The 27,258-nt window shown below is 41.6% G+C and overlaps 1 protein-coding gene across 1 annotated transcript in view; it reads right to left on the bottom strand.

Moving 5' to 3' along the window:
- WWTR1 (WW domain containing transcription regulator 1) overlaps positions 1-27,258 on the bottom strand; it is a 121,290-nt gene that overhangs the window by 21,319 nt on the left and 72,713 nt on the right. The window contains exon 3 of the mRNA XM_037908471.2: positions 5,364-5,569. Coding sequence (XP_037764399.1) covers positions 5,364-5,569 — 206 coding nt within the window. The remainder of the gene's footprint in view (positions 1-5,363; positions 5,570-27,258) is intronic.

Genomic DNA, 27,258 nt, shown 5'->3' with positions numbered 1-27,258 from the left:
AACGTGCAGCTCAATCAACACAACTAGGCAAATGGCTCTTTGGCCAGTGCTAACAACATTGTTCTTCCTGAATTGTTCTATGGAGTCATGCAACGTCCCATTAGTACAAACTCTGATTGTCCATGTTGTCCTTGAAATCAAGGTGACTAGCCTCATTATCATCATTACTCCTTCCCTGCTCTGGTCCAACTCTGCTTTCTGGTGCAGGGGATGCAGTGTGGGGCCCCCTTATAAGCATTGCTGTCAATGATATATTCTCTTGTTCCTTGGGTGATAATGCAACAAAGACCATGACTTCCTGAACAATGCACAGGGGCACAAGGGAAAAGGCTCCTGATGCTCCTTCCTTCCTTCGTCGGACATGCATCCGACGAAGTGGGTATTCACTCACAAAAGCTTATGCTCCAACACGTCTGTTAGTCTATAAGGTGCCACAGGACTCTTTGCCACTTCCTTCCTTTTGTACAGCACCGCAGGACTAGTTACTATCTAGCCCTGCAACACAGTATTAGGCATCCTTATAACTGAAGTGCCTGGCAGTGTGCTGTTCCAGTGCCATGTGGATGACAGGTTTGGAGACACATGTTGTCGGTCTCTAGCTTTCTAGACAGTAAAAAGCTGAAGGAGGAGTTCCTCCTGCTGACCAATTCAGGCAGCCTTTGGCATTCACTTCAAAGAGAAGTGAATGCCCATAATAATCTGCCTGGCATTGCAGTGGATGTTGTCAAAAAGGGAAGAGGATGGGGAATCAGTGGAAACAAAAAGAAAAATAAATGCAGTATCCTGAGATTACAACATTGTCAAAATGCCTGCTTCTTCGGTGGGTATTTGCTAAAGCTGCCAAAATCTTTATAGGCTTCAAAGGGGTGCAGCATATTGAATTATTCATTGTATTTGTACATACTTCTGATGTAAACCTCCTTTTAACTGTATCCCAAAGGATTCTAGAGATCCACTGTCACATTTCCTGCAACCCTTCCTGAGAAATATCTTACTGCACATGCTCACCTTCCAAACTACCCTTTCAGAATGGGAAGAGAGACTGGTTTTATATTGCTAGTCATTATAATTCCTCTCCTGCTGGTCCTCTCACTTATGATAGAAAATTGAGCATTTAGACATTGTGTGTGCTTTCAATACATAGGGCTAATGACCAGGCTGTGCACGGGGTATACTCACAGGGAATGGAGAAAAGGAATCCTTCCCTTTGGACTGTTGCTGCAGCCCCAGGACTCTAGGAGCCCAGCAGCCAGTGAGCTCCCCCCACAAGGACAAAATGCTGGTGGATCTGCATCTGGATCCTCCCCCATGCTGCTTCTCCCTTGTTCAGGCTCCCCATACCTTCCCTTTTCTGAATTAGAACTGCAGAATTCTGCTGGTCCCTCTGCACCCATGAAGGTGACATCTGGGATGAACCCAATGGGAAACATGACTTGGCTTGGTTTCCCCTGCACTTCATGACAAGGTGAAAAGTTTCTGAAGTTCAACACTCTTACACAACCATTCAGCTCATAAAGAGAGAATGGAAACAGGACACTTTCTTTGTGTGACCCTTTCAGACCTTTCCCACTGACAGCTCCTCTAATAACTTCCATCTCCAAGGGATTTTAGAAAGGCTGGTTTGCCATTTTTTCTCTGCAAGACTGACAAAAATAATCAGAGGGAAAGAAATTGGGAAAATGAAACGCTTCTGAAATGACAAGGCAAGGGAAGATTCAAATGAAAACTGAGTCACATTGTGCTTTATGAAACAAAGAACGCTTCTTAAACATCAACTGCTCAGCTCCCCATTCAATTGCTGAAGGAAAGAGAATTGTTACTTTTTCAAATGCTAGCCTTCACCTACTAAAACGAAGGGGAGGGGAAAAACAAACACTCTTAACTACAAACCTCCTAGAACTCTGTATTCCTTCACTGCTGGGTGTGTCTCTCCAGCAGAGCAGCTGCAGAGACAGGAATGACTGGAAAGAGCCAGCCAGCCAGCAGCTGCTGTCAAGCTGAAAGGAGATTTGAGGGACCTGCCAAAAGAATTCCACTCCCTTTCACCCAAACCCTTTTCACCTCATTTCGGTCGCCTAGCAGCAAGCGCATACACTTACTCAGCATTTTTTCCTTAGACAGGTTGCATTAAAAAAAGCAAAAGCAGCAGTGAAGGATTAGGATAGGAATAACAATGTGTCAACAATGAAGCCCTTCAGGGGTTTGCTACACTAGATCATCCTGCTAGGCCTCAGTACTGCTATGACTGCTGACAGGAAGTTCATAAAGTTCCTGTCTATTAAGACTACAAGCTATAGATTGCAAAGATACATTTTTTTTCTTTACACTTTATCTTCTAGGGCAGTGGTGCCCAAACTTTTCCTGTCATGCCTCCCATTACCAGTAATGGGATCTGTCTGCGCCCTCCCTCCATTACTGCACAGTTGGCTCAGAAGAGGCGCACAAGCTGGGGGGCAGAACTGGGGATGGGGGAGGAGCTGGGGCTAGAGGCAGAGCTGGCCTGGGGGAGGAGAGGGAATGAGGGCAGAGCTGGGCTGCGGGTGGACCAGTGGGTGGAATGGAGCTCTGACTGGGGCCAGCTGGGCTGGGGTCAGAACAGAGCTGCAGCTGGGGGCAGGGTACAGCTCTGTCTGGGGTTGGGCTGGGAGTGGAGTGGAACTGCGTATGGGGGTGGAGCAGACTGCTCAGTGTGGAGGACTACACCTAGTGCTTCATCATACTTGTATTCACGTGAAAAAGCATATGACGACTCCCTGCTGCTTGCCACACACGTACTTGCAGCATCAAAGGGACTTATATGAGGTGTGAGAGTAGAATTTGGGTACAAGATGTTTGCAGGATTAGGTCTAAACTTTAAGGGCCAAATTCAGTACTGGCATAAGCAGGTGAAATTCAGTTGGCTTCAGTGGAGTTGTCTCTGCTTTGTGGCCCCAATTCAGCAAGGTACTTAAGCATATGCCTAACTATAAACATGTGAGTAGTTATACTGAAGGCATTGGAACTATTCAGATGCTTAAAATTTGGCATGTGTTTAAGTGCTTTGCTGGATCCAGGCCTATAACAGGATTGCATTTTGATCTTTGATTTTTATTCTTGTTTTTTACAAATGTAGCTAGACTGTGTTATGCAAAGTTTCAAAGTGTTTTGATGCAATCTGAAAAAAAATGTTTAAATGTGTTCATACAAATTTGCAGAAAAAAGGATGAAAGGAGTTGTAAACACTAGTGAAGCAAATTAACATGTTTTATTAGAAAGGGTATTTGCAAATTCTCTTATGCTATATTTGTCCAGTTCTACTCTTTACATCATATAGTTAAAATAGGTGTCCTTCCTCACTATGTCAGCAATCCTTCCTGTGCTGGTACAGAACACCAGTATTTGATAGCAGAACCTGTAACTTTGAGCCAAAATCTGCACTAACAGCTACCCATGGGAAATCCCCAAATAGAGGAAAATTGTTGATTCTTTGCAATTCTTCTGTAGATACTATTGTTACAGTGATAACTTAAATAAGACTCCAAGAAAGAAGAACTCCAGACTGGAGATGTCCCAAAGTTTTGATGGCAGAAATACACGGTAAAATGTTCTGGAAGGACCTTGAACTTCTTATTCCTTTTATCAGTAATGCTCCTAGCCACTTTGAGGCTAACAGAGGAAAAGGAGGTAATCACTATTCATTACATTTTTGCCACATATTGGCAAGGAGAAACGAACCAGCTTGCTGTTAATCTGTGGCTTTGAGGAAACTTTCCATCTGTCCTAAAATAAGTTAGGTCCTACATGGGCAGGCGAACATCCCTTTCTGGTAACATCTGCTTTGATAATCCAGATCTCTGTTTCCCTCTTAAAAGCTTCAAAGACATGATGACTCTTTTGCTCCTTGCTCCCCACAATATGTTCTAAACATTCCAGTCTGTTGTCATCACTAACACATCTGCCCTCATTAATTCACCTCCCTAGGTAAAAAAAAAAAAAAAAAAGTAGAGATCAATGTTGTTCACTTAGTTGTGGCAAGACAGTCAGAGGCCAGATTCTGCCACAGACTAGGGGCGTTTACATAAGGAATTTTGATGTGAGCTCCTCTTTGCTACTTGCACCAATCACTATAAAAGAAATATCTAATATCAAAATAAGGACTTTCAAAATTATATTGTGACAGTGACTATCACAAGCAAACAAACACTGGTACAATTTATAGTATACTTATAGAACACTAGAAATATTATGCCAATTGGTGTCAATAGCGTAAGAGAAAACATACTTTTATTTGCTGCCAAGAAATGTGATACTGTATTTAGAATACAGTATAAACAAATGTTACCCTGAAATAACCACATGTGTTTAGGCACAAAGCCCCAGTCAAGAAGACTGTAGTCATGAAATAATAATTAAAGCAACAGATTTCTAAGATTTTTCTTTGGTGAAAGTACATTTTTTTGACATGTTTGGAACTCTGACTGCCCATACACAAGGCTACAGTCTATGACCATAATATCCTCAATAAAACGTACTCAATTCACACTGTGTTCCCTAAGGAAGTTGATTAATATACTGTGTAAAACATAACATCATCAGCAGAGTACTCCCTAACAGAAGGAACACATCCTTTGCAATTGTTAAAACTGTTTATTTCCTTAAAGCAGTGCAAAGGAAGCTACATATCTATTTGTACTGTATGAGTCATTATAAAACTGAGCCTTAAAAATAAGAATACACAAAATGTAAAAGAACAAAAAAAAAACAAACCAAAAAACCTCACTGCCCCTGGAAAAATTACCAGCCAGACCACATTCATGTGAGATGTAACTCAAAGTTGTACTGTAATCAAAGGACAAAATGCCACCAGTAACAAAATTTGGCCCCAAACCCCTAAGACAGACTGTTGGAAACAAGTTCTGGGAGTTTTGCCATTGTCTTTAATGGGACCAAGATTTGGCCCACAGTGTTAAACTAGAGCCAAATTCTGCTTTTACTCAAATCAGTGTAAATTCAGCTGAGATCAACAGAGTTACTTTGGATTTACACAGTTGCAAAAGAGCAGAATTGGATCCGTACTCTCTGCTGTTATAGCTATTGTGTATTTAGTTATGAAACTGTCAGGACTTCTTCTTTTTCTGTATACTGCACCTTTACATTTCTAAGGGCTGCTAGATGCAGAAATAAGTAGCCACTTTGCGTTCTGTTCAGTGCAGTTTGTGAAAAGAAACACAAACATCGTGTACTCGCTAAGACTATTTTCTATTTTTGTTCTCTTTATCGAAAAGAAAAATTAATTCCGCCTGTACTTGTTTGCTGTTTGTGCATAGAAAAAAACATAATTTGATGCATCAAATGAAAACTGTTTGCAGAAAGAGTAACAGTACCTGTCGCAGGAGCTCCTCCTGGCGCATCCTAATTCTCTCCCTTTCCATTTGGATCCTTTGAAGCCTCAGCTTCTGTTGCTGCTGTTGCTGGGTAGTCAGTGCATTGGGCATGTTCAACAACCCACCTTGGGGGTTCTGGGTAGGATGGCTCTGCTGGGACATGGCTGTACTTGGTGTCATTTGTTGCTGGTGTTGGTGATTCATTACTATGAAAGAAAATGATTAGACCTGTTATGTTAGTGTCTGAATTCTACTTTAAGACAAGAGAGGGCACAGTACATATGTTCTCCATCTGCATTCAGTGTATAGTTATTGTTCACACATAGATAAATAGCAACTACTCCCTCTGATGAGATTTGACATAAGTAATTATTTAATAATTAGTTGTCATCGTTTAAGATTCAAAACCAAAAGTTCAGTTTAGGGTAAGCCCTGATATGTTCCAATACTTATCTAATGTTATATTGTAAAGTATATAGATTTTTAAAAATTCAATACTTTCCCTTGTACGTGACTAAGTCTACAGCATGTAATAACCTGGCTGAAATATTTTCATGATTTAGATGTTTATTTTATTGACGAACCTAACTGAATTTTTGTAGAATGAGTCAGTGGTCTTGACAGTTTTGTAACAGTGGTGTTTTTCCACAACTGGTGGAAAAAGAACTTCTGTACATCATTAGAGGAGATAATGCTTTCCCATGAGTTAGGGGGCTAGCCTGTGATGCAGGAGACCCAGGTTCAATTCCCTGCCTTACTACAGACTTCCAGTGTGACCTTGGAGAAATGACTTAGGCCCAGATCCTCACGTGTGTTTAGTTCCTAACTCCCATTGATTTCAAGCCTTACTCTCTCTCAGCCTCATCTGTAAAATAAGAAATAATAGCTTTTCCCTACATCACGGGAGCATTGTAATGATAAAACACATTAAAGATTGTGAGGCACACTGATACTAAGGTAATGGGGGCCATAAAGAATCAGAGAGAGAGGGAGTGTTATATGATGAGAACCAATGACAAGCCTGGCTCTTAGAAGTAACAAAATTAGTTCAACAGAGGATGATACCAGATACCAACAAGAGTTGCAATGAGACTAGATAGCCTTTTAGTGCGTTTATTAAAGCTCTTACAGTTCACATTTCAAGGTAGGTGAAACAATAATAAATATGGTGCAAACAGAGTTAATCTGAATCATGAGGACTTTCATAAATAAAAAAACAAAGAAATAGTAATAAATAAAGATCAGCTCGCTGTTGCCCACTTTTCCTGACAGATGTTTTTGTGCCTTTTGAACAAAGAGTACCTCTTTTTTCCCACATGGCATCAGCCATTTTGTTTTTTGGCTGCAGTCAGTGGAAAGTTAGCCATCTGTGCTTATAGTATGAGAACTGTTATGAATAGAAAAACAGTGTAATTTACAAGTTGCTGGTACATTAAACCAATCTCTTTAGCAAAATTAGGAGGGAAAACACACCTTGCATTGAGAGAATATACCAGGAATAAACTGGATTCCATGTGCCTTTCAAAATGCAGACTTTAAAAAGTTTTTACTAAACAGAATAGCCCAAATTCATCACTGGTGTAACTACATAAGGTCAACTGAATCAGATAAGACTGACTTTCAAGTTCACAATTTAAGTCCCGGTGTACACTATAAACTTATGTTGGTATAGCTATGTAGCTCCAAGTTGTCGAAAATCCACACCCCTGAACAACACAGTTATACTGACATAATCCCTTGTGTAGACAGTGCTATGTCGATGGGAGGGGAGGTGGAGATCTATACAGATGGGAGCAACTCTCCCGTCAGTATAAGTAGCATCTTCATTAAACTCTACAGTGGTGCAGCTGCATCGATAAAGCACTGTAAGTGTAGACAAGCCCTTAGACTCTTTTCAAAATGAAAAGTATAATAAATGAGAGATTACAAAGACTAATTTAGATCTGTTTACAACAGAGGCACATGTAAATCTTTCAAAATTTTTGGGTTGTATGTACAGAGTGTCTGATATAGTTAATGTCTTACAAAAAAGATCTAGATACTCCTCAGCAAATTTTATTAACATTTGAAATCTTATCTGTGGGAGCATTCAGATTTGGAGTAGACTCATCAAACCGCGCCCTTGATGGAGTATTCAAAACATTTGTCTTTGGAGGATAGCTCTGCAGACGGAAGGTTAGGAGGGGAAGCTTTTTTCAACTAAAATTGATTTAACTCCACTGAAACTAACTGAATGCTCCCCAAACAACACCAGAAATAGACTGGTCAGAGTGTTAGGCTGTGTCTACATTGCCACTTTCAGTGCTAAAACTTTAATCGTTCAGGAGTGTGAAAAAACACCCCCCTGAGCAACAAAAGTTTTAGCGCTGAAAAGCGCCAGTATAGACAGCGCTTCATCGCTGGGAGTGTGGCTACTACCGCTCTTTCGGGGTGATTTTTTTTTTTTTAATCACCAGGAGAGCTCTCCCTTGGTGATAAAGCATGTCTACACTGCCCACGTAGGTAGGGAAGCCTGCACTACTGTTTGTGCTCCATATTATCCATGGGTTTGTGCTCCATATTATCCATGGGTGGAATACTTCAGTTTCCAGTGTTGTCAATCCAATACTTTTCATGAGCGCTAAAACAGTGCACTTAATTTCCCCTGTCCCCACAAAAACAAAACAAAAAGCCAACCAATGAATAACAACAACTAACAATAAAGTTCTCCACATGCATTGTCTGAATCCAGATTGGATAATGGTTGGCAGCCACAAAGTTCCTTAAAAGTTTATTGACCTTCTCTGGACTGTTCCATTGCCAATCTTTTAAGTAAGGAATAACCCAAATAGACAAGCTTCCCTCTCCAAACAAGAACACCCCTAATCTCAGAACACTGTCTTACAAGGAAAATGTTAAAGAAGTTTTTCCTTCCAAAGGAGCAAGGATTTTTATCTCTTATCTTTTTCTCATTGTTGCTCCTATCACAAAGAAAGCCAAAATTTTAACTGGTTTCTCTTCCTGTCTTCAGACCAGGATGAGTTTATATTATGTGGATGTCTGACCTTCAGCGTATCTGGTCTTTCAGTATTGTAGATAACAATAAAGATAGAATGAGCAACTATTGCAAAACAGCAAGCACTGCTCAAACTATGTTTCTGAGGCCTTGTCTACACTACACAGTTTTGTCGAGGCAAGTTACCCAGACGATCAGAAACTGGTTTAATTACATCACTTGTATGTGTCCACAGTTGGTGCTCTTGCATCAACAGTGAGAGCAGTGCACGGTGGGTAGCTATCCCAGGATAACCGTGGGTGTTTCACTGACATCAACACAGGGTGATCCAGGAAGGTGCATGACACATCCATCTTCAGGAACACTAGCATGTATAGAAAGCTCCAAGCAGGAACTTTCTTTCCAGACCAGAAGATTCCAGTGGGGGGATGTTGAAATGCCCACAGTGATCCTGGGAGACCCAGCACACCCCTTAGTCCCATGGCTCATGAAGCCTTATATGGGAAACCTGGACAACAGCAAGAAATGCTTCAACAATAGGCTGAACAGGTGCAGAATGACTGTAGAATGCACCTTTGGCATATTAAAAGCATGCCGGTGCTGCCTTTATGGCAGGTTAGACCTAAATAAGGAAAATATTCCCATGGTCATAGCAGCCTGCTGAGTGCTCCATAGTATTTGTGAGGCTAAGAGTGAAAAATTTTCCCCAGGGTGGAACGTGGAGGTGGATCGCCTGGCTGCTGAATTGGAGCAGCCAGATACCATGGCTATTAGAAGGGCACAACAGGGGGCTATCTGAATCAGAGAGGCTTTGAAGCGACATTTTGACAATGAGCACCAGTAATGTGTCTTTCAGTACAGTACTCTGCCATGCTTTTGTTAGCTTGCTGCCTTGCATGAAAATTCTGATGATTCCTGACCAGAATTTGTAGTCAGCAAATGATCAAATTGCTATTATGTATTACTCCCAGCAGCAACCACTACCTGTAGGAGACAAATAAAGATTGGTTATCTTTCAGAGAGTTTGTTTTTATTTAATATCAGTTAACAACGCACACAAAAGGTTTGGTGGGAAGAGAGATAAGAGGGCTGGGCAGTGTAGGCTCTCATAGCTGTGTGTAAGTCCAATTATCATTTTGGATGCTGTCTGAAGGGGTGGAGTGAATGGGCTACCGAGACGTTCTGGGAAGTTGCAAGGAATGTGTGGGAGGAGTTTGGGGAGGACATGGAAAGCAGTTCTGTATCAGCTGCAGGGGGAAGCGAGTATGCATGTGTTCTACCTGGAGCGTGATTAGGGAGTTCAACATCTCTGTTTGCTCCTCCATCACTTTTATCATCCACTCCTGACCCTTTACAATGTGCTCCTTTCTCTCCTGTCTTTCTATTTTAAATTTTTCCTTCAGGGTCTCTCTCCACTCCCTGTGTTCTCGGCAGATACAGTGAGTTTGGCCGGGGGAGGAAAAGGGGGAGCAGTGGGAGATTCGGTGCTCAAGATAGGGCAAAGGGTCTAGGTGTTTTTTAAGGGGATCACTGCAGGTGACTAAGGACAATATTGTAAATCCTGCCACCATTTTTCACAGGTGGGGGTCACTGAAGCAGATATCTCACTCCTGAGCGTTAGCAAGGGCGCATCTCCTGCACACGTGCGGCTTCAGATCTGGTCCCTATGCTGCTTGCCTGTGTGCCGCTTTGGTCCCTGCACAAGTGATTGCCGATTGGCACGGGAAAGTTTCCTACAACGGGGGAAGGAACAAACCAGCTCTGCCAAGGAACCTTCAGCAGAGGTTTGGCGAGTACCTTCAGGAAAGTTTCCTAGAGATCTCTCTGGAAGATTCCAGTGAAATCTCAGTGTGCATTAATGCACTGCTTAGCTGCACAAGGAAATGTGGAGCACACAGAAACACATCTTGTCTTGTACATTTCTATCCCTTCTCCCACTTCTAGAATATCCAGAGCAAAGGACAGCCCTACCTCATATAACCAAGCAGCATCAACTCAAAAAGGTCACTTACCAGGGCTCTCCTCTCCTGCATCATGCACGCTAGAGACAGACTGCTGGGACTGGCTAGACCCTGCTGCGTGCTCCACATCATCCTCCAACTCGACTTCCTCGTCCAAGACTTCATCCTTGGGGTTGAGTCCACTGTCTGCCACCTCCAGTCCCAAAGAAGTATTAATGGGGCTCATGGAGGTGGGATTGCCACCAAGGATGGCGTCCAGCTCCTTATAAAAGTGGCAGAGCACAGTTGGCCTCCCTTGCCTTCTGGTATGCCAGCCTCAGCTCCTTTATCCTCGCATGGCACTGACACGTGTCCCGGTTTTAGCCCTTATCCAACAAGCCACAGGAAACCTGCCCAAATGTATCAAAGTTCCTAAGGCTGGAGCGGAGCTGGGACTGCACGGCCTCCTCTCCCCATATTACCAGCAGATCCAACAACTCAGGTGTGCTCCAAGCGGGAGAGCGTTTGCTGCATGGAGCTGCCCTGGTCAGCTGGAAAGATGCGATGTGAGCTCGCCACACAGAGCAAACAGGAAGTGCAATTTCAAAAATTCCCGGGCCTTCAAAGTGGGAGGGGCGGATGCCTGTGTATCTGGGTGCAGGGCAGTAGAGTTCGAACTGCTGACCAGAGAGGTCAGGATGGGCATTGTGGGACATCTCTTGGAGGCCACTTACAATGACATAACCAAGTGCGGTGTCTACACTGACACTTTGTCTATATAACTTTGCCACAAAAAGCTCTATACCTCTCTTCAAGGTGGCTTTATTTTGTCAGCAAAGCAGGAGAGTTTTGCCGGCAGAAGGACCATTGCAGTGTGTACACGTCCACTGTTTTGTCAACAAAACCGGCTTTTGTTGACAAAACTGTGTAGTGTAGACAAGGCCTAAGACATAGAGGATCTGATTGTCTTCTTATGTAAATCAGGAATAACTCCACTGAAGTCTGAGTTACATCATGTAAAACTGGAATAAGTCCTTAATACTGCAAACAGTTATGCAAGTACTTAACTTCCCATATGTACGTAAGCATGTGTTTAAATCTCTGCAGTATCTGGGCCTAAGTGAGAGGAAAATCAAGCCCAACATCATTGATCTCTTGAGGAAAATTACAATATATGGGATTCTTCTTAAGTGCAAAACTTTTAAAACAATGGGACAAATGTAAAATGCTAAGACTGAAAAAGGCTATGAAAATATCACTAGACAAACATCCTGCCTGTGCAGATTCTCTGAGGGAAGAGCAGGGTGACAGCCTGAATTGTAGCAGTCTTATGGAATGTGTTAGTCATGGATGTCTACTGGCACAGCTACACTAGAAAGTTTACAGCAGCGCAGAGCTCTCTAATATAGCTGCTCTAAGCTGACAGGAGAGAGCGCTCCCATCGGCTTAACTACTTCAGCCCCTGCGAGTGGCAGAAGCTATGTCGGCAGGAGAACTTCTCCCGCCCACACAGTGCTGTCCACACCAGAAATTCTATAGCCCACAGCTCTCCTGCCTCTAGCAGATCTCAATACTCTTTTTGCACCACAGATGGGCTTCTCTGGGGCTAGAAAAGAGAGAAGGGGAAGAATAGGACAATGCTGTGGAGGTAAACCTCCCAGTGTTATGACCCCCTTCATCCCTCCAAAACAGATCCGAGTCTTTCGCTTCATGGAAGTGGAATGGAAAATCGGTTCTTTTTTTGTAAAATAGTCACTTAAACTAGTCACTTCTGAATACTGAGTCTGTATTTGGGAATTAGGTCACTGAAATGTACAACTTATAATGTACTTTCTTTCCTCTGCTTTCCAGCAATTTTATTACTGTTACATGCTATAAGCATGGACTTGGATGCTGGTGTTAGTGCAGTGAACAGTTTAAACAGGAATATAAAAAATTACATGACACTGTTTGACCCATGAATAATTAAGTACACTACACAGCATACGATTATTTTTCTGATAAACAAACTAAACAATAAATCAGTCATTCCACGTCCAACAATAAACTACTCCTATCAGCTGAATCTGACATAATGATTTACCTAAAGGAAAGTTTTGAAAGTTTCACTGGAAGAGATGGTAGTATCTTATATGAGAGCCCTTTATATTAGAACATTGTGTAGGTTAGGTGTAGACAGGCAGCATCAGACCAAGGAGGAAAGGGCTTCTAAAAAAGGAGAGAAGATAAGCCTCTGATGGTGTCTGGGCCTCTGGTGACTGTAGCTGTGTCTACCAACCAAAACCACTGGGGCCTGGATGTGGGAGGCAGGAGGGGATGTCTTTTCTTCCCTTAGATAAGGAGATGGAAGTGCCAACTGACTCTGCTTCATATTGTGATTTGCTCATGGGCCCAGCTGACTCTGTGTTTTCACTGCAATATGTGTCCTCCAGCCATTATCTGCCTCTCTTGTGTTTGAATTTAGGGAAGCACCTTAGATCACGCCTATAATGTACAAAACAACACAATACTGATTTCAAATACAGCCAGGAACAAGGGAGAGGTAGGACCACTCCACTGCCTGTGCTCTCTGGGCCGTCTCCATAGATGGCTCTCTGGATCTCAGTTCTGCTGGAACATTGGTCCTTGCCAGGCAGAACTTGGATTCACAGAGAAATAGTGCTGTTCTAGAACTGTCACTCCTAGGATAGGTCTTAAGAAGGGCCTCCAAGTTCTGGATCACCTGGAACTATTCCTGTAGGTCAGTTTGAGTCTTCAGACAAGTCAGTTTTTCCAGCCTACATTGCTTGTGAAATGGGGATGAGATAATTATGTATCAGCATAACTATCAGTTCTACAGGCATACAGTTTTTCCACAGTCATAACTCGCAAGACACATTGAAGATGTCAGATATAGAAGGTTGTTTGCAGTGTTGCTATAGCCATAGTGGTCCCAAGATATAAGAGACACAAGGTGGGTAAAGTAATTGGACCAATTTCTGTTGATGAAAGAGACAAGCTTTCAAGCTACACAGAGCTCTTCTTCAGATCTAGGAAAGATGCTCAGAATGTCACAAGGTGTAGCAGATTGTTTAGTGTAGTAGTGTGACAGGGCCAGGCTAGATGGCTATAGGAGAGTAATAGAAGGCAGATATATTAGCCCCAGGCTAAGTGGGTCCCTTTTCCCTGGGTAAGGTAACAGGGAAGGTTCCAGATCAATCAGGAACCTTCTGGAGACAATTAAGACAGGCTGATTAGAACACCTGCAGCCAATCAAGAAGCTTCTAGAATCAATTAAGGCAGGCTAATCAGGGCACCTGGGTTTTAAAAAGGAGCTCACTTCAGTTTGTGGTGTGCGTGTGAGGAGCTGGGAGCAAGAGGCACTAGGAGCTGAGAGTGAGAACGTGGACTGTTGGAGGACTGAGGTGTACAAGCATTATCAGACACCAGGAGGAGGGTCCTGTGGTGAGGATAAAGAAGGTGTTGGGAGGAGGCCATGGGGAAGTAGCCCAGGGAGTTGTAGCTGTTGCACAGCTGTTCCAGAAGGCACTCTAGACAGCTGCATTCCACAGGGCCCTGGGCTGGAACCCAGAGTAGAGGGTGGGCCCGGGTTCCCCCCAACTCCTGGTCAGACACAGGAGAAGTCGACCTGGACTGTGGGTTCAGAAAAACGGCCAAGCTGAGGACTGCCGTGAAGCTCCAAGGCGAGCAAATCCGCCAATAAGCGCAAGACCCACCAAGGTAGAGCAGGAACTTTGTCACAGTAGTTAACACATATTCTAAGAGACCATTTAAGGTGAAGTGGCACCTCTGCAGTCATAGGACAAAAAAGGAGGGTTACTGAGTTACAGATTGTTATAATAAGCCATACATCCAGTGTCTTTATTAAGGCCATGTCTAACCGACAATATTATGTTGACCTCACTTATGGTGGCATGCAGCCACCAGAATTATTAAATCGCTTGTGTATGTGCCACTTGGCTCTTTGTGTCGGCGGAGCATGCCCTCACCAGGGAAGTTTGCATTGATGGTATTGTCAGTGGCTCCTGAAAGTCAGTAACAGTCAGCATAAGAGTACACTTATAAAGTCTGCATATGATACCAAGCTGGGAGGGGTTGCAAGCGCTTTGGAGGACAGGATTATAATTCAACATGATCTGGACAAACTGGAGAAATGGTCTGAAGTAAACAGAATGAAATTCAATATGGACAAATGCAAAGTACTCCACTTAGGAAGGAACAATCAGTTGCACACATACAAAATGGGAAATGACTGCCTAGGAAGGAGTACCGCAGAAACGGATCTGGCGTCATAGTGGACCACAAGCTAAATATGCATCAACAGTGTAACACTGTCGCAAAAAAAGCGAAGATCATTCTGGGATGTATTAGCAGGAGTGCTGTAAGCAAGACACAAGACTCTACGCTGATCGGGGAGGTGGTGTTACTAAATCGGCATAGAGAGTCACTTATGTTGGTGGGAGCCAAATATAAGTGAAGACACTTTCACAGCTAGATTGATGCAAGAAAGCTCACGTTGACCTGACCATGCAGTGTAGACCAGGCCTCAGATCGTGATTTTTAGTTATGAATTTAAGCTCTCAGGCTCAACAGATATGTCAGCTTCCATTTGTTTATCTGTACTTTTTACCAGGGTATCTGCTGGCAAGTGTTCATAGACAAAGTCTTATTTAAAATGGGGAATTACATCACTATGACATGAAAATCAATTTTCCCTGATGAGAAAATTCCCTTCAAATTCTTAAATGGTTCATATATAGACAAATATGGCCCTGACTCTTATCTAACGAGCTTTACATCAGTGTAACTCCATGAGAGTTACCTCTGATTTACACCAGCATAAATGCAATCAGAATGAGGTCCCATAAATCAGTTCAAGACATGCTGTGTCTTACTTTTGTGAATTCAACTCAGAGGTCTAGCTCCTCAGGTTTTATGTATGTGCAACTTGCACACACAGCATGCAGCTTCTTCATTATGGAACTTTAGCAAATCAGAAATCTAAATCAGATCAAAACAAATATCTCCCTGGAATAAACAAGGGAAAATAAGGATGTTTCCAGTATGTTTTTAATCAGAACCTCTCAAACAAAAGGATTTTGTACAACCATTTCACTTATAATACATAAGCATCCTCCAGCATCACTGGAAAAAAACCTCTACCTTCTTACCAATGGGAGAAACTACCCTCTCACCCGTTATCACCCGTTCAGAGGACACCCCATACCATCTCCAGACCTGCATCTGAAATTAAAACTTCACTCCACACAAACCTTGCTGGGCATTGTTAAAAACATGAGACATCTGTAATCCCACCTTACATTTCAAATGCTGAAGTCCGACTCACCTCAGAGGCCCCTTGTGGTGGGATTCACCCACTATTACGGCTGGTGGGATTTCTGCCAGAGGAAGGCAGCTTTAATTCCTGCAAAGGACTCTGCCAGTTGGGACTTCTGAGAGGATAAATTGAATCAGTACATCCCCCATACACCCAGACTTCTTTCCTGGCCAGCACCCAAATTTTCTGAGCTATGCTGGCCCCAAACAATCTCTCTGATGCAGAGACAGTAGTGGATGCTTTCTGATGCCTCAGCTTACCCTTGTGCACTTTCTGCCTCTCTTCTAAAGTCTGTGCTAGCAAAAGCCAGCAGAAATGATGGAGTGATTCATCTTCTAGTAGACATGAAAAGAGCACTTCATCCAAAAACTTATGGTGGCATCAATTTCCCTTATTATATAAAACATCTTTGTATGCCATAAAATCAGATGGTTTGCTCACATTGATCATGAATAGTTTCCTCTTTGTCTTATGATGGAGAAAAGTAACCGTCTCCCTTTTTTTACTTTGTGGCAACGTCTATGACTTTCCCCAATATATTATGTATTTGCTCTGTCACTTTCACTATTGTTTAGACCTTCAAGAATCTAAACAAACAATTACTCAAGTCATTATGGCAAAAGTCAAAGTTCATATTCCCAGGAAACATTTTATTTGGGGCTGCTGGATGAACCCCAGTGTATACTTTTACCAGGTCTATACCAGCAAAGCTGATTCTCAGCTTTACAAACATTTATAAATTAAATATTGCAATGGACATGGTGTCTACAACATCTAACTCTTCCAAAAGTTAATCTCTGTGGGTATGTTTACAATGCAATTAAAAACCTATGGCTGATCCCTGACTCGGGCTAAGGGGCTGTTTAACTGCAATGTAGACATTTGGGCTCCGGCTGCAGCCCAAGCTCTGGGACTCTCCCACCTAACAGGGTCCTAGTGCCCAGGCTTCAGCCCAAGCATAAATGTCTACACTGCAAGTAAACAGCCCCTTAGCCTGAGCCGCACAAGCTCAAGTCAGCTGGCATAGGCCAGCGATGGGTGTCTAACTGCAGTATAGACATACCCTATAAGATAATTTATAACAAATTAAGTACTTCCCCAGAGAATTACCAGCATTTTGTTAGCAGTTTCCTTTAAAGCAGTGTTTCCCAAACTTGGGACACCGCTTGTTCTGGGAAAGCCCCTGGCGGGCCGAGCTGGTTTGTTTACCTGCTGCGTCCAAAGGTTCGGCCGATCGCGGCTCCCACTGCTTTAAAGGGTCAACACTGCTTTAAAGGGTCAACACCAACATGAAAATCACATTTCCATCCAAAAATCTTTTAAGTGCTATTTTATCAAAACCCAAGATTACTATAATTGAAAGATGAGAGAATACAAATATATTTCTCTCTATTATTTCAGTTTGCTTACTTTGACATTTTACAGCACATGGTATATAGTCAGTGTCAAGATTTGCCCTGTGTACTCAATTACGTGCCTATCTTGCAATGAAATCAACTTGGGCAAATCTCTGCATGCATGCATGCATAAATTACTTCAATGGCAAGTTTCTCCTATTGTTTGTAAGGGTCATCCACAGATCAACAGGGGAAAGAAACTTTAGGGGGGTGGGAAGAGGAAGGACAATGCAGGTGTAGCAGCTGAAACTACTTTGAACTCATTTGTTTGGTGTTGGCTAGATTTCAAGTTGACAGTGTCCCTTACATTGGCAATTCAGTATAAGAAGGATAGTTCTCATGTATTACCAATCAATGGATAAACAGCTGGTCTACCTACAAATCTGAGATTTATTTTGAAAAAAATGTCCAACCAGCTTGTCTTTCATCAAACTTGGCTTACTATTCAACTTTTCTTGGAATGACCCCAAACTCTTATGGATTTCCTATCTCCTTTCTCATGTGAACCATGTAGTTGACCTCTTTTTTACCAAGTAGGTTACAATAAGACTTTTGTGGCAATATTTAATGCCACTCTCACTTATGGCCTGATCTCACCCGCTGAAGTCAATGGAAAACTCCCTTTGATGCCAACCAGCACTGGATCACTCCTTTTCAGTACAAGTATATTCTATACATGGTTAATCTTTAGTATATAATCATATTACAATACAAACACTTATTGTAGTACTTGCTTGATTTCATTGTCACAGTATTAGTTTTTGTTTTTATTTATGTTCATTTCCTACTGTTTATTCTTGTTCTAAGAACTTTAAGAACAAAATTTATTTTTTATAGATGGTTTATGGATCTATTAAGGTTTTACTATGCATAAAAGAAACAGAATTTGGGTCACAAAGAAGAAAAACCTCACAATTCAAGTATAAACCAGACTACTCAACATGAATGCTGGTTTTAGTCCAGTGATATTCATCAGGCAATCCAGCGGTGTTGTATAACATAAAATGTGCAACAGTATTCTACCCTGACCTATTCCAAAAGGGAAGTTTAAGGTGGCATTTCTAATTTGACTCTCTTATGATGAACAAGTTTGTTTTGAAGAATGATGCAAGCCTGCTCAGTGAGCAGCTATTATGCAATTTACCAGCTTAAATGAAAGTGAACAAAATGTATGGGACAAATTGAGACCTGCAGTAAGTAGCTATAAGTTCATTAGAGTCAATGGAATTGCAGCCACTTAGTCCAGGTCTGAAGTTGGCCCAATGTGATTTTCTTTATCCAATTAATAAGTAAGTTAGATTTTCAGACATTGGCGGAGAGACTTTTAAAATAATGTTCTTTGCTGGATATAAACAAAGCAGAGATCATTTTGTGGTCAAAAGAATCTGCAAGCAGCAGAAGCCAAATAATGCAGGTGTAAATTATTTCTGACATATATGTCCAACTGATTGTACCAACTTTTATTTATTTCAGTGTCAAGCATCTGAGTGCAGCTGTGGATTTCTTTTCCCCCCACTCTGTTTATGGGCAGTCCATAGCCTAATCCATATGAACTCACCAGCATCAGGTGTCACGCAGCACAGTCTGATGAAAAACATATGTCTGCAGAGGTAAAAGAAAAATCTAGCCATATTACAGTTTGACTTAGTCACGACATTGTGAAGAAAAAAAGACCAGTCTTTCCCTCCTCTCTCTCTCTCTTTCTCTCTGCTCCTGCCAACAAAGAACTGCTTGTTTCACTTATTTCCCAGAAACTGCATTAGCCTTCCAACAAGGTCAGCAAAAATGCTGCTTTTCAGTTCAGTGTGCATTTCGTTCCAAAAAATCTGTAAAGTATTAAACAAAAAAGTTTCACTATCCCATTGCACACAGAGCACCTTCACTCAGCTTTCTGGGCTGAGAATGACCATGTAGAAATTTCTCAGCAGTTCCAGCTGAAAATGTAGAGGGGTCTGTGATTTGTACTTTTAGCAACACTTTCCTGTCTTCATTGCTTCAGGTTTAAAACAATCTTCAAGTATAGCATCAAAACTGAATGTAACACAAAACTGTCTGACAGATCTTTTAGAATAACTGAATAAATACCCGGAGTGTTGGCTTTTCTTTAGCACAGCTGGTCTTAAAGTGGCAGAGGCTGGTTAGAACTATATCTTAAATTCCTTAGCAGTGTTACTAATAACATCTCTTACTTAAAAATTAATAATTATACAAATGTTGTTTATTTTCCTCATTTTTGTTGTTTCTCTGCTTTTTGCATTTCATTCTGTTTGGACTAGGAAAATGAACTAGTCAATTCCACTTTCTGGTTCTCTTGTACTAGCACAATGCTGAAATGTTTGGGTTGCTAGCCGTGAATGCTTATATCCGAACAGAAACATGTTTTCATTTAAATTAAAAAAATAGGCTTTGAAAAAAAATCTAGTGTCTTTTGAACACATTGTTCTTTGAATGTTCCAGGTTCATGCCACTGAAGTTAACTCCTGTTAGTTCCTGTAGCTTTACAGCTGCTTCTCTGTAAAATGTGAATACATGACTCTCATCTAGTCTGTACTAAATCTGCCTAAATTGCTTCTTGGTGGTTTTAATTTCAAATAACCTGAAAACGTGCTTTCCCAGAAGGAGGGTTGCACACGCCTCATTTCCATGTAGTATACGGGGTCCTCCAGGAAGGGTTTCACCTCTCATATGAATCATATTTCATTAACCATAAACATCTCCTAACACTATTCACCGCAGCCACATCTGACTCCTGGCTATACATTTCAGGATATCCAATAATCAAAAGTTATTTGAAACAGAAAGCACTTCTACATCGCTGGTGATGTATGGATACAGCCCAATGGGGGAAAAAACAAACTCTTCCTCTCAATATTACAGATTTCTAGCCAGATTTAAGCAAACTAAGTCTGGCTAAACATAGACAATTCCAAAACACCAAATATTATGTTGGCTATCACTGAAATACATCTTGCCGGTCTTAAAACCTTAGGTGTTTGTGTGGCCTTATCCCTGGAGTCCCATAGCGGTAGTATAACCGCAATGACATTTTATCATCATTTTCAACAATAGCACAGTCACACCCCCTTTTATCCCGGCAGGCTATGGAAACTTTGGTTCACGCCTCTATTAGTGCTAGAGAGAATTACTGTAACTTTTTATTGATTGGACTTCCTGGCTGATTAAAAACACTAAAGCAGGTGCAAAATACCATAAACCACATTATTACCAGGCCCAAATTAAGTTACCACAGACATTGTAGTGGTAGGCCAAATATTTTAGTTCACAAGTGTATTTTTGTAATATAAGCCATTGCTAGTATAAGCTGCTTTCCCTGTTAAAATTTACCCTTTTAACATATAATGTCTTCAACTCCCTAAGAACAATTTATTTAAGCTGCTGAAGCTGTACATCTAAGACCACTGGGATCATACTTGCTGGTAGACCTTTGCTCAGGGAAAGAGCTCTCTCTCTTTGTAGTGAAATTCTGAAGCTCTCTTCCTCCAGAGTTTAGTGCAGCTCTCTTTCATACAAAGAGGAAGCATGGTCTAATGATCACAGTATAAGACTAAGGGTATGTCTATACTACCCGCCGGATCGGTGGGCAGTGATCGATCCAGAGGGGGGTTGATTTATCGCGTCTAGTCTAGACGTGATAAATCGACCCCCGAGCGCTCTCCCGTCAACCCCTGTACTCCACCACTGCGAGAGGTGCAGGCGGAGTTGACGGGGGAGCAGCCGCAGTCAACTCACGGCGGTGAGTAGGTCTAAGTACGTTGACTTCAGCTATGTTATTCACGTAGCTGAAGTTGCGTAACTTAGATCGATCCCCCCCCAGTGTAGACCAGGCCTTACAGTTAGTGTGGATATAAAAGTTAGAAGTTCTGGAGTTTGTTCCCGAGTCTGCTACCTACTTTGCTGTGTAAACCTCGGATGAGTCACTTAGGGTCTGATTTTCAAAGGTGATGAACTCTCAGAGACCACACTGAATTTAAAATCAGGCTCTTCACTTTTCTATGCCTCAGTTTCTTGATCCGTGCCATAAGGCTAATATTATTTCCCTCCTTCAAAGGTATGATTTGAAGCTTAATTAGTTAGCCCTGGTCTACACATGGGGGAGAGGGGAGTGTCAATCTAAGTTATGCAATTGACGTACTTAGACCTACTCACTGCGGTGTCTTCACTGCGGTGAGTCGATTGCTGCCGCTCCCCCATTGACTTCGCCTGCGCCTCTCGTGGCGGTGGGGTACAGGAATTGACGTGAGAGCACTCAGGGGTCAATTTATCGATAAATCGACCCTGACTGGATCGATCGCAGCTCGCCAATCTGGCGGGTAGTATAGACATACCCTTTGTGTGTGTACAGCACCTGAGATGCTCAGCTGAAAAATGTTCTACAAGTGCAAGCAGAAGCACATACAGAACTACCTGCCCTGCCAGTAATTGATCCCTTAAAAATATATATAGTGTGCTCTGAAATTCCATCTTCTGAAGCTCCTTGTGTAGCATCTGTTTATTTGTGATGCCAGAATCTTGTATTTGATAAGGAAAAATGTGTGAGGAATTATTCCAGGCTGCCATGAACTTAATTTTCACCAGGCCCATTTCTGTGGAAACCCATCTAGTTTCCTCCCCATATTAGACCAGGCTGCTTCACCTTTGCCTACCCACAGCACTTCTTATCACCTCCCAACAGCTTTCCCTCAATTCTCTAGGTCAGTATGAGTCCACAGCCTCTGGTGACCCTCCTAACTGGATGACAATAGCATGTAACTGATGAAGAAAGTGGTAGCAGAGACATAAATAACTTGATCCGGATATGAAAGGAGTATGAGAATATTCAGGTTCTCAGGAATGACAGTATTTACACAGTTGTAATACTACATATGTTCACATCAATGCATTTATATTGGTGAATTAATCCTTACAAAACCTGTGAAGAAGGTATTCTCACTGAACAGAATTCCATGAGGCAGCCTTTCTGCAGAAAGACTAGACGGCAAAAGTGGAGCTAGCTGGGTCAGATAAACGCTGCAGATCAGGGCAGAATTCAGAAGTCTGGCAAAGCACAATAGAAAACATGTTATGGAGGAATAAATATGACAGCAGGAGTAAGAATAAGTAGGAAGACTGTCTCAACACTGATGCAGGGGGTCTGGGACCCACAGGGACATGGCTCTGCTCCAGTTCTCTCTGGGTGACTCTGCTTCATCTCGCTGACACTTCTGGCCTGCCAGACAGCTCATATGCGACCACAGCTTTTGCATTTGCACCCATCAATCACATCTCAGGGCAAAGATTGCTGAGGCATACAAGCTGTCTGGCATGCCAGAAAAGGAAAATTCCAAGTGGGGAGGGTCAGGCAGGAATGCCATTTCTGGGGGTGCTGCTGCTGTTAGATTGCCAACAGTGAAGAAAGAGACAGAAAGGATGGTCTAGGGCACTAGAGATAATGATGGGACCATCCAGAGGGACTATTGTTTTACTAGTTTATTTAGATTGATCCGCACATTTTACCAACACACTCTGAATATGTATATGGAATGCCTAAATAAATAATTAAACCCAGAAACATTTACAAAGTGCCAACAAACTCCTCCCAAACTATCAACCCCAGGACCCCACTTAATAATCCTCAGTCCTCTAGAAAAAGCATAATAGAACAATTGGGCCTTGCAGTATGCCCTGAAGGTCATAAAATCTAGGCTCTGACAGACCAAAGCAGAAAAAAAAAAATCTAGATATGAGGACTCCTCCTTGAAAAAGAGCTGCCATCAGCTTCTCTCATTCAAAATGGAAGGGTACAAGCGGGAGCTCCTTGGTTACTTGTACTACTGTGAATCCATAAAGAGAGACACGGTCTCTGAGGAGGGCAGGCCCATGAATATTATGGAATTTTGTAGTTTAAGGCCATGCAGATCATGGAGCACAGGTACAACGAGCTCCATTTAGAAGATAGACACACAGATTCTGTATTAGTTGTACTTTCAGAATAGCCTTGAGGTGTAGCTCCATGTAGAACAAGTTACAGAGATCCAGCCTTAAACTAGCCAAGGCAAGGATGACTATGGTGAGGTCCACATCTGAAAAGAAAAATCAAACCCCCAGGCTGTATATCTGACAACCAGCGGTAAGCATATCCTCTCAGATGAGGGTGCCAATATTATCTCTGCCATTCTATAAAAGAACCTCATCCAGCAAAGACCTTAGTCACATCCTAATCTCTGATTGTGGATAAGCTTTTCCAAAGCACTAGCCAGCACTATTGAACAGGGGGATTGAGAGAACAGATTGCTGTGGAGCCCCTCATCATAAGGTCCTCAGAGCACATATACAATTACCCCAAAAACACTCTGAGTACTCACAGAGAAAGGAAAGGAGTCACTCAGGAACAACTACCCCTCTAGCCCTCTCCTCACTGGCTCAGTTGAAAACCATTGGAATACCATTACGAGGACAAAGCAGGCGAAGAGAGCATTTAGAAGCCACTATATCATTTTATCAGTCAAAAAGAAAAAATAATTGTAACACTTTACAAAGTCATTGATAGTAGTCTGTCTGCAAAACTATTCATCCGCAGAGTCCGCATAGCCAACTGGTTCCCTGAGCCTTCAAGGGCAAATCATCAAAACAGGCCTTTTGCCCAAGCACTGTGGATGAGGGCCTGGTGTGTGCACATAACGCCCTATGCAACCATTAGAGACTCGAGGGCAATGAATGCCACTGTCCCTTGTATGGGAGTAGAACTTATGCTGACTTCCTCACCACAAATTATTTAGAAAAAGCAGGCTATAGCAGTTGTTACTGATCGCTGCCAACTAGAAACATTCACTGGGAAGTATTTTAGCTCTACAAAAGAAGAAGATAAAGGACTCTCACTTTAAGCTGGGAGAAGAGGGAAAAAAGACCATCTGCACTCATGAAACTTCAAAAACTGTACAGGAATGATGAAATTGGAGGTTCAAGACATGGCTCAAAGAATGTTGTGGGAACTTCACTGGGAGTGGTGACTTCATTAGTGAGCTATACAAATGGCTTAATGACAGGACATTTCAGCTTCACCTTTCTCGGATAGAGCATTTCATTACAAAGCCCTTCAAACTCAGAGCAACAAAAATGTTCCAGTGGGTCAGAAAGGATTGAGCCATGTAAGAATTCTAGTCATTACATCGACAAAACTATTAATTTAGCACAGTAATTATTTTAATTGGTGGGTGATACAAAAGCTCCAAACTTAGGGCAGCATTTACAACTTCAATTAAGGAAAAACTGAGCTGTCTTACATTTTGATGGGGCTGTCCTGAATCCTGAGAGCAGTAGTTATGGGAAGATAAAATAATCCTCCAAATATATCTGGGGCTTATGCAACATAAGGATGCAAATGACAATATGCCATGTCAGAAAGGTGCAAAGCTATGCCTTGAATAGGGTCAGAGATGTTAAGGGAAGCCTATGCTTGAATATCTGATATTCATAATAAAGTGGACTCTTAAATAACTAGGTAAGAAAAACCCTTAAAAATTTTAAAAAGGTGATTAAAAAGCAAAATTTACTGTAGTTCATCTGTGACCTTCTATATCTAAGCATCTTTGGAAGGATTAATCAAAAATTCTAAATAGAATATTAAAGACAGAAATAGAGACTGACTTCTTTTACCAGTCATTTATTCCAAATGTATCTAGCATTTGTAGTACGGCCTCAGTCCTGCAACTGATGGTACACAGCTGTGTGCCTGTACCCATGCTGAGCCCCACTGACTTCTTTGAAACTTGGCCTAATTTTTGGTTAGACATTTTCTAAATGAGCAGCTACTCAGCCATATAAACACAAACTGAATTATATCAAAAAGTGAAGCAAGTAATCTGGTGTGTTTTCATTACATTTCATATTAAAGCAATTTGCATAATGATAAATCTGGGCAATATTTAATTAAAGGCCAGATTGTGTTCAGCAACTTCAGTCAGGGTTGTACGTATGCACCAAAGTAGTCCGACTGAAATAGCTCCAAGGAACCAGAGTGAAAATCTAAATGATTCTGTGTGTTGTATGATGCACAGTATAGAAAGAAATCAAACATTCATGAGGGTCTACTTTAAAAAAAATACTTGCCTACATACAGCCCATAACAATACTCAGCAACTCCAAGGATTGCTATTCCAGGGATTGCTATTCCAGGGATTGCTGTTAAGGCCACTGCAGATCGTATTTCTTTACAACCCCAAGTTTCAAATAATCCCATCGGGGTCACAATTTATATTCAAGTTCCATTTATAAATGGTTTATAAAAGGTTAATAACTGATTAATAGATGTAATGAGCATGATACAGATGTAAGTAATGTCTGTTATACATTATAAGCATCATATTTATCTGTCTGACTATATAACAATCTATTAATCATTTATTAACCATTTATAAATGGAACCTCATTTATCTCCATGATAAAGTGATCTCCATGAGTTAAACACTTGGGCAAATTATTAAGAAATAATACAAACAAATAATATACACTTAACAAAGAAGGCTGTATCCTGTGCCTAGACTGATGTTAGCTGATAAGAAAAGATAGCAGACTTGTGTCTCTAGTCCCAATGAAGGTATTAGGCAGGATTCATAGCCACATGTCAGAATGGTTCACTGTAAGCCCTTTTTTATTGGGGCAGATCAGTTTGGAGACCACTTTTAACTCACTTTGGAGTAATATTTTTTTCTTTCAGTCATTTGAGAATGACAGCTAGTCTTCTTCACCTGATCCATTTATGTTAGGTTAGACAGAAACTGGATTCATGTGCAGATTCAGCATTAAATAAATGGGGCATATCAAGTGTTGATGAAAGGAAAAGAAATACCATGTTTCACTGAGGTCATGTCTACACTGCCACTTATGTCAGCAAAACTTATGTCACACAGGGGTGTGAAAAAACACACCCCTGAGCGACATATGTTACACCAGCATAAGTGGCAGTGTGCACAGCGCTATGTCAATGGGAGAGGTTCTCTTGCCAACATGGCTTACCGCCACTGATTGGGGGTGGTTTAATTATGTCAAAAGGAGAGTTCTCTCCCATTGGCATAGAGTGGCTCTATGAGAGATCTTACAGTGGTGCAGCTGCATTGGTACAGCTGCGCTGCTGTAAGTTCTCTCGTGTAGACATAGCTTCAGGTCTTCAGAGACACTTTCTTTGCTCCACACCAAATAGAAAAACTTTCATCCTATAATTAGAAAACTCCTCCTGTTAAAGTAATCTGTTCTTTGCACAGCCAGATACTAACAATTTTGGAGATACAAATGAGTGAGAAGTTTAGAAATGCCAGGCTTAAAAAAATCTCCAACATTTGCTAGCCAATTCTATTGATTTAAAGATCAAATTCTGCTCTCAGTTATACATGTGCAACTTCATTGACTTCTGTGGAGTTGGACTAATCTGACCTAACATAGAAGCATATATTGGCTTTACATGACTATGTCTAGAACTAACATGATCCATCAAAGAGAGAAATGCCTTCAGTTTTCTATATTAAATAGCATTTATAAAAACAAACTTTTAAAAGGTAGTGAGAGCATCAGAACTGGTAAAAGCTATATGAAACAGCAGATGTTTAGCTCATAAATTTACCACATAAACCACAGTTAAAAGGGTGGGGGGGGGGGGGGGGCGCATAGAAAAGGGCTGCAGATTCCTTAAAGCATGTCTTCAAATTTCAGTGACCATTCACTATAGATTTCTCTATGCCCGAAGCCACGAGCATATTAGGATGTGCTATCATTTAGTCACATTATTTGCTTTTGATAAAAAGTTTATAAGTGCCTTTGCACATTTCCCAGAAAATATAGCTGAAGGGACGTTATAAACCAGTACAACAAGCTGTACAAAACAGACCTCGTTTTCCATATCATCACAAGAAGCATAGCAAGAAAAACACATGTTAGTAATTGGAAGTGCATTCCAGGACTCAGACCTGGAATACTTAAACGTCTTGCTTGTAGGTGGCATATCTTCAAAAGAAAAACTTATTTTTTAATTCCTATAGTGGTGAAAAAGGCAACAGACAGAGGCGTAGACTGCTTTTGCTAAAAGGTTAGGAACGAACTATTGCCAGAAGGGTGGTTTATCTTGTTATCCAGTTTTCATTTTTCCTGTGATGTCTGGTAGGATGTTGGCACAATAGCTTCTGGCTCAGGGGCCGGAGCACTATTCCAGCAAACTGCACATTTAAATGTCTGACAT

The sequence above is a fragment of the Chelonia mydas genome, chromosome 9 (genome assembly GCF_015237465.2).
Source record: "Chelonia mydas isolate rCheMyd1 chromosome 9, rCheMyd1.pri.v2, whole genome shotgun sequence".
Lineage (NCBI taxonomy): Eukaryota > Metazoa > Chordata > Testudines > Cheloniidae > Chelonia > Chelonia mydas.
The sequence above is the reverse complement of the archived record's forward strand: the minus strand, read 5'-3'. Positions and strand labels throughout refer to the sequence as shown.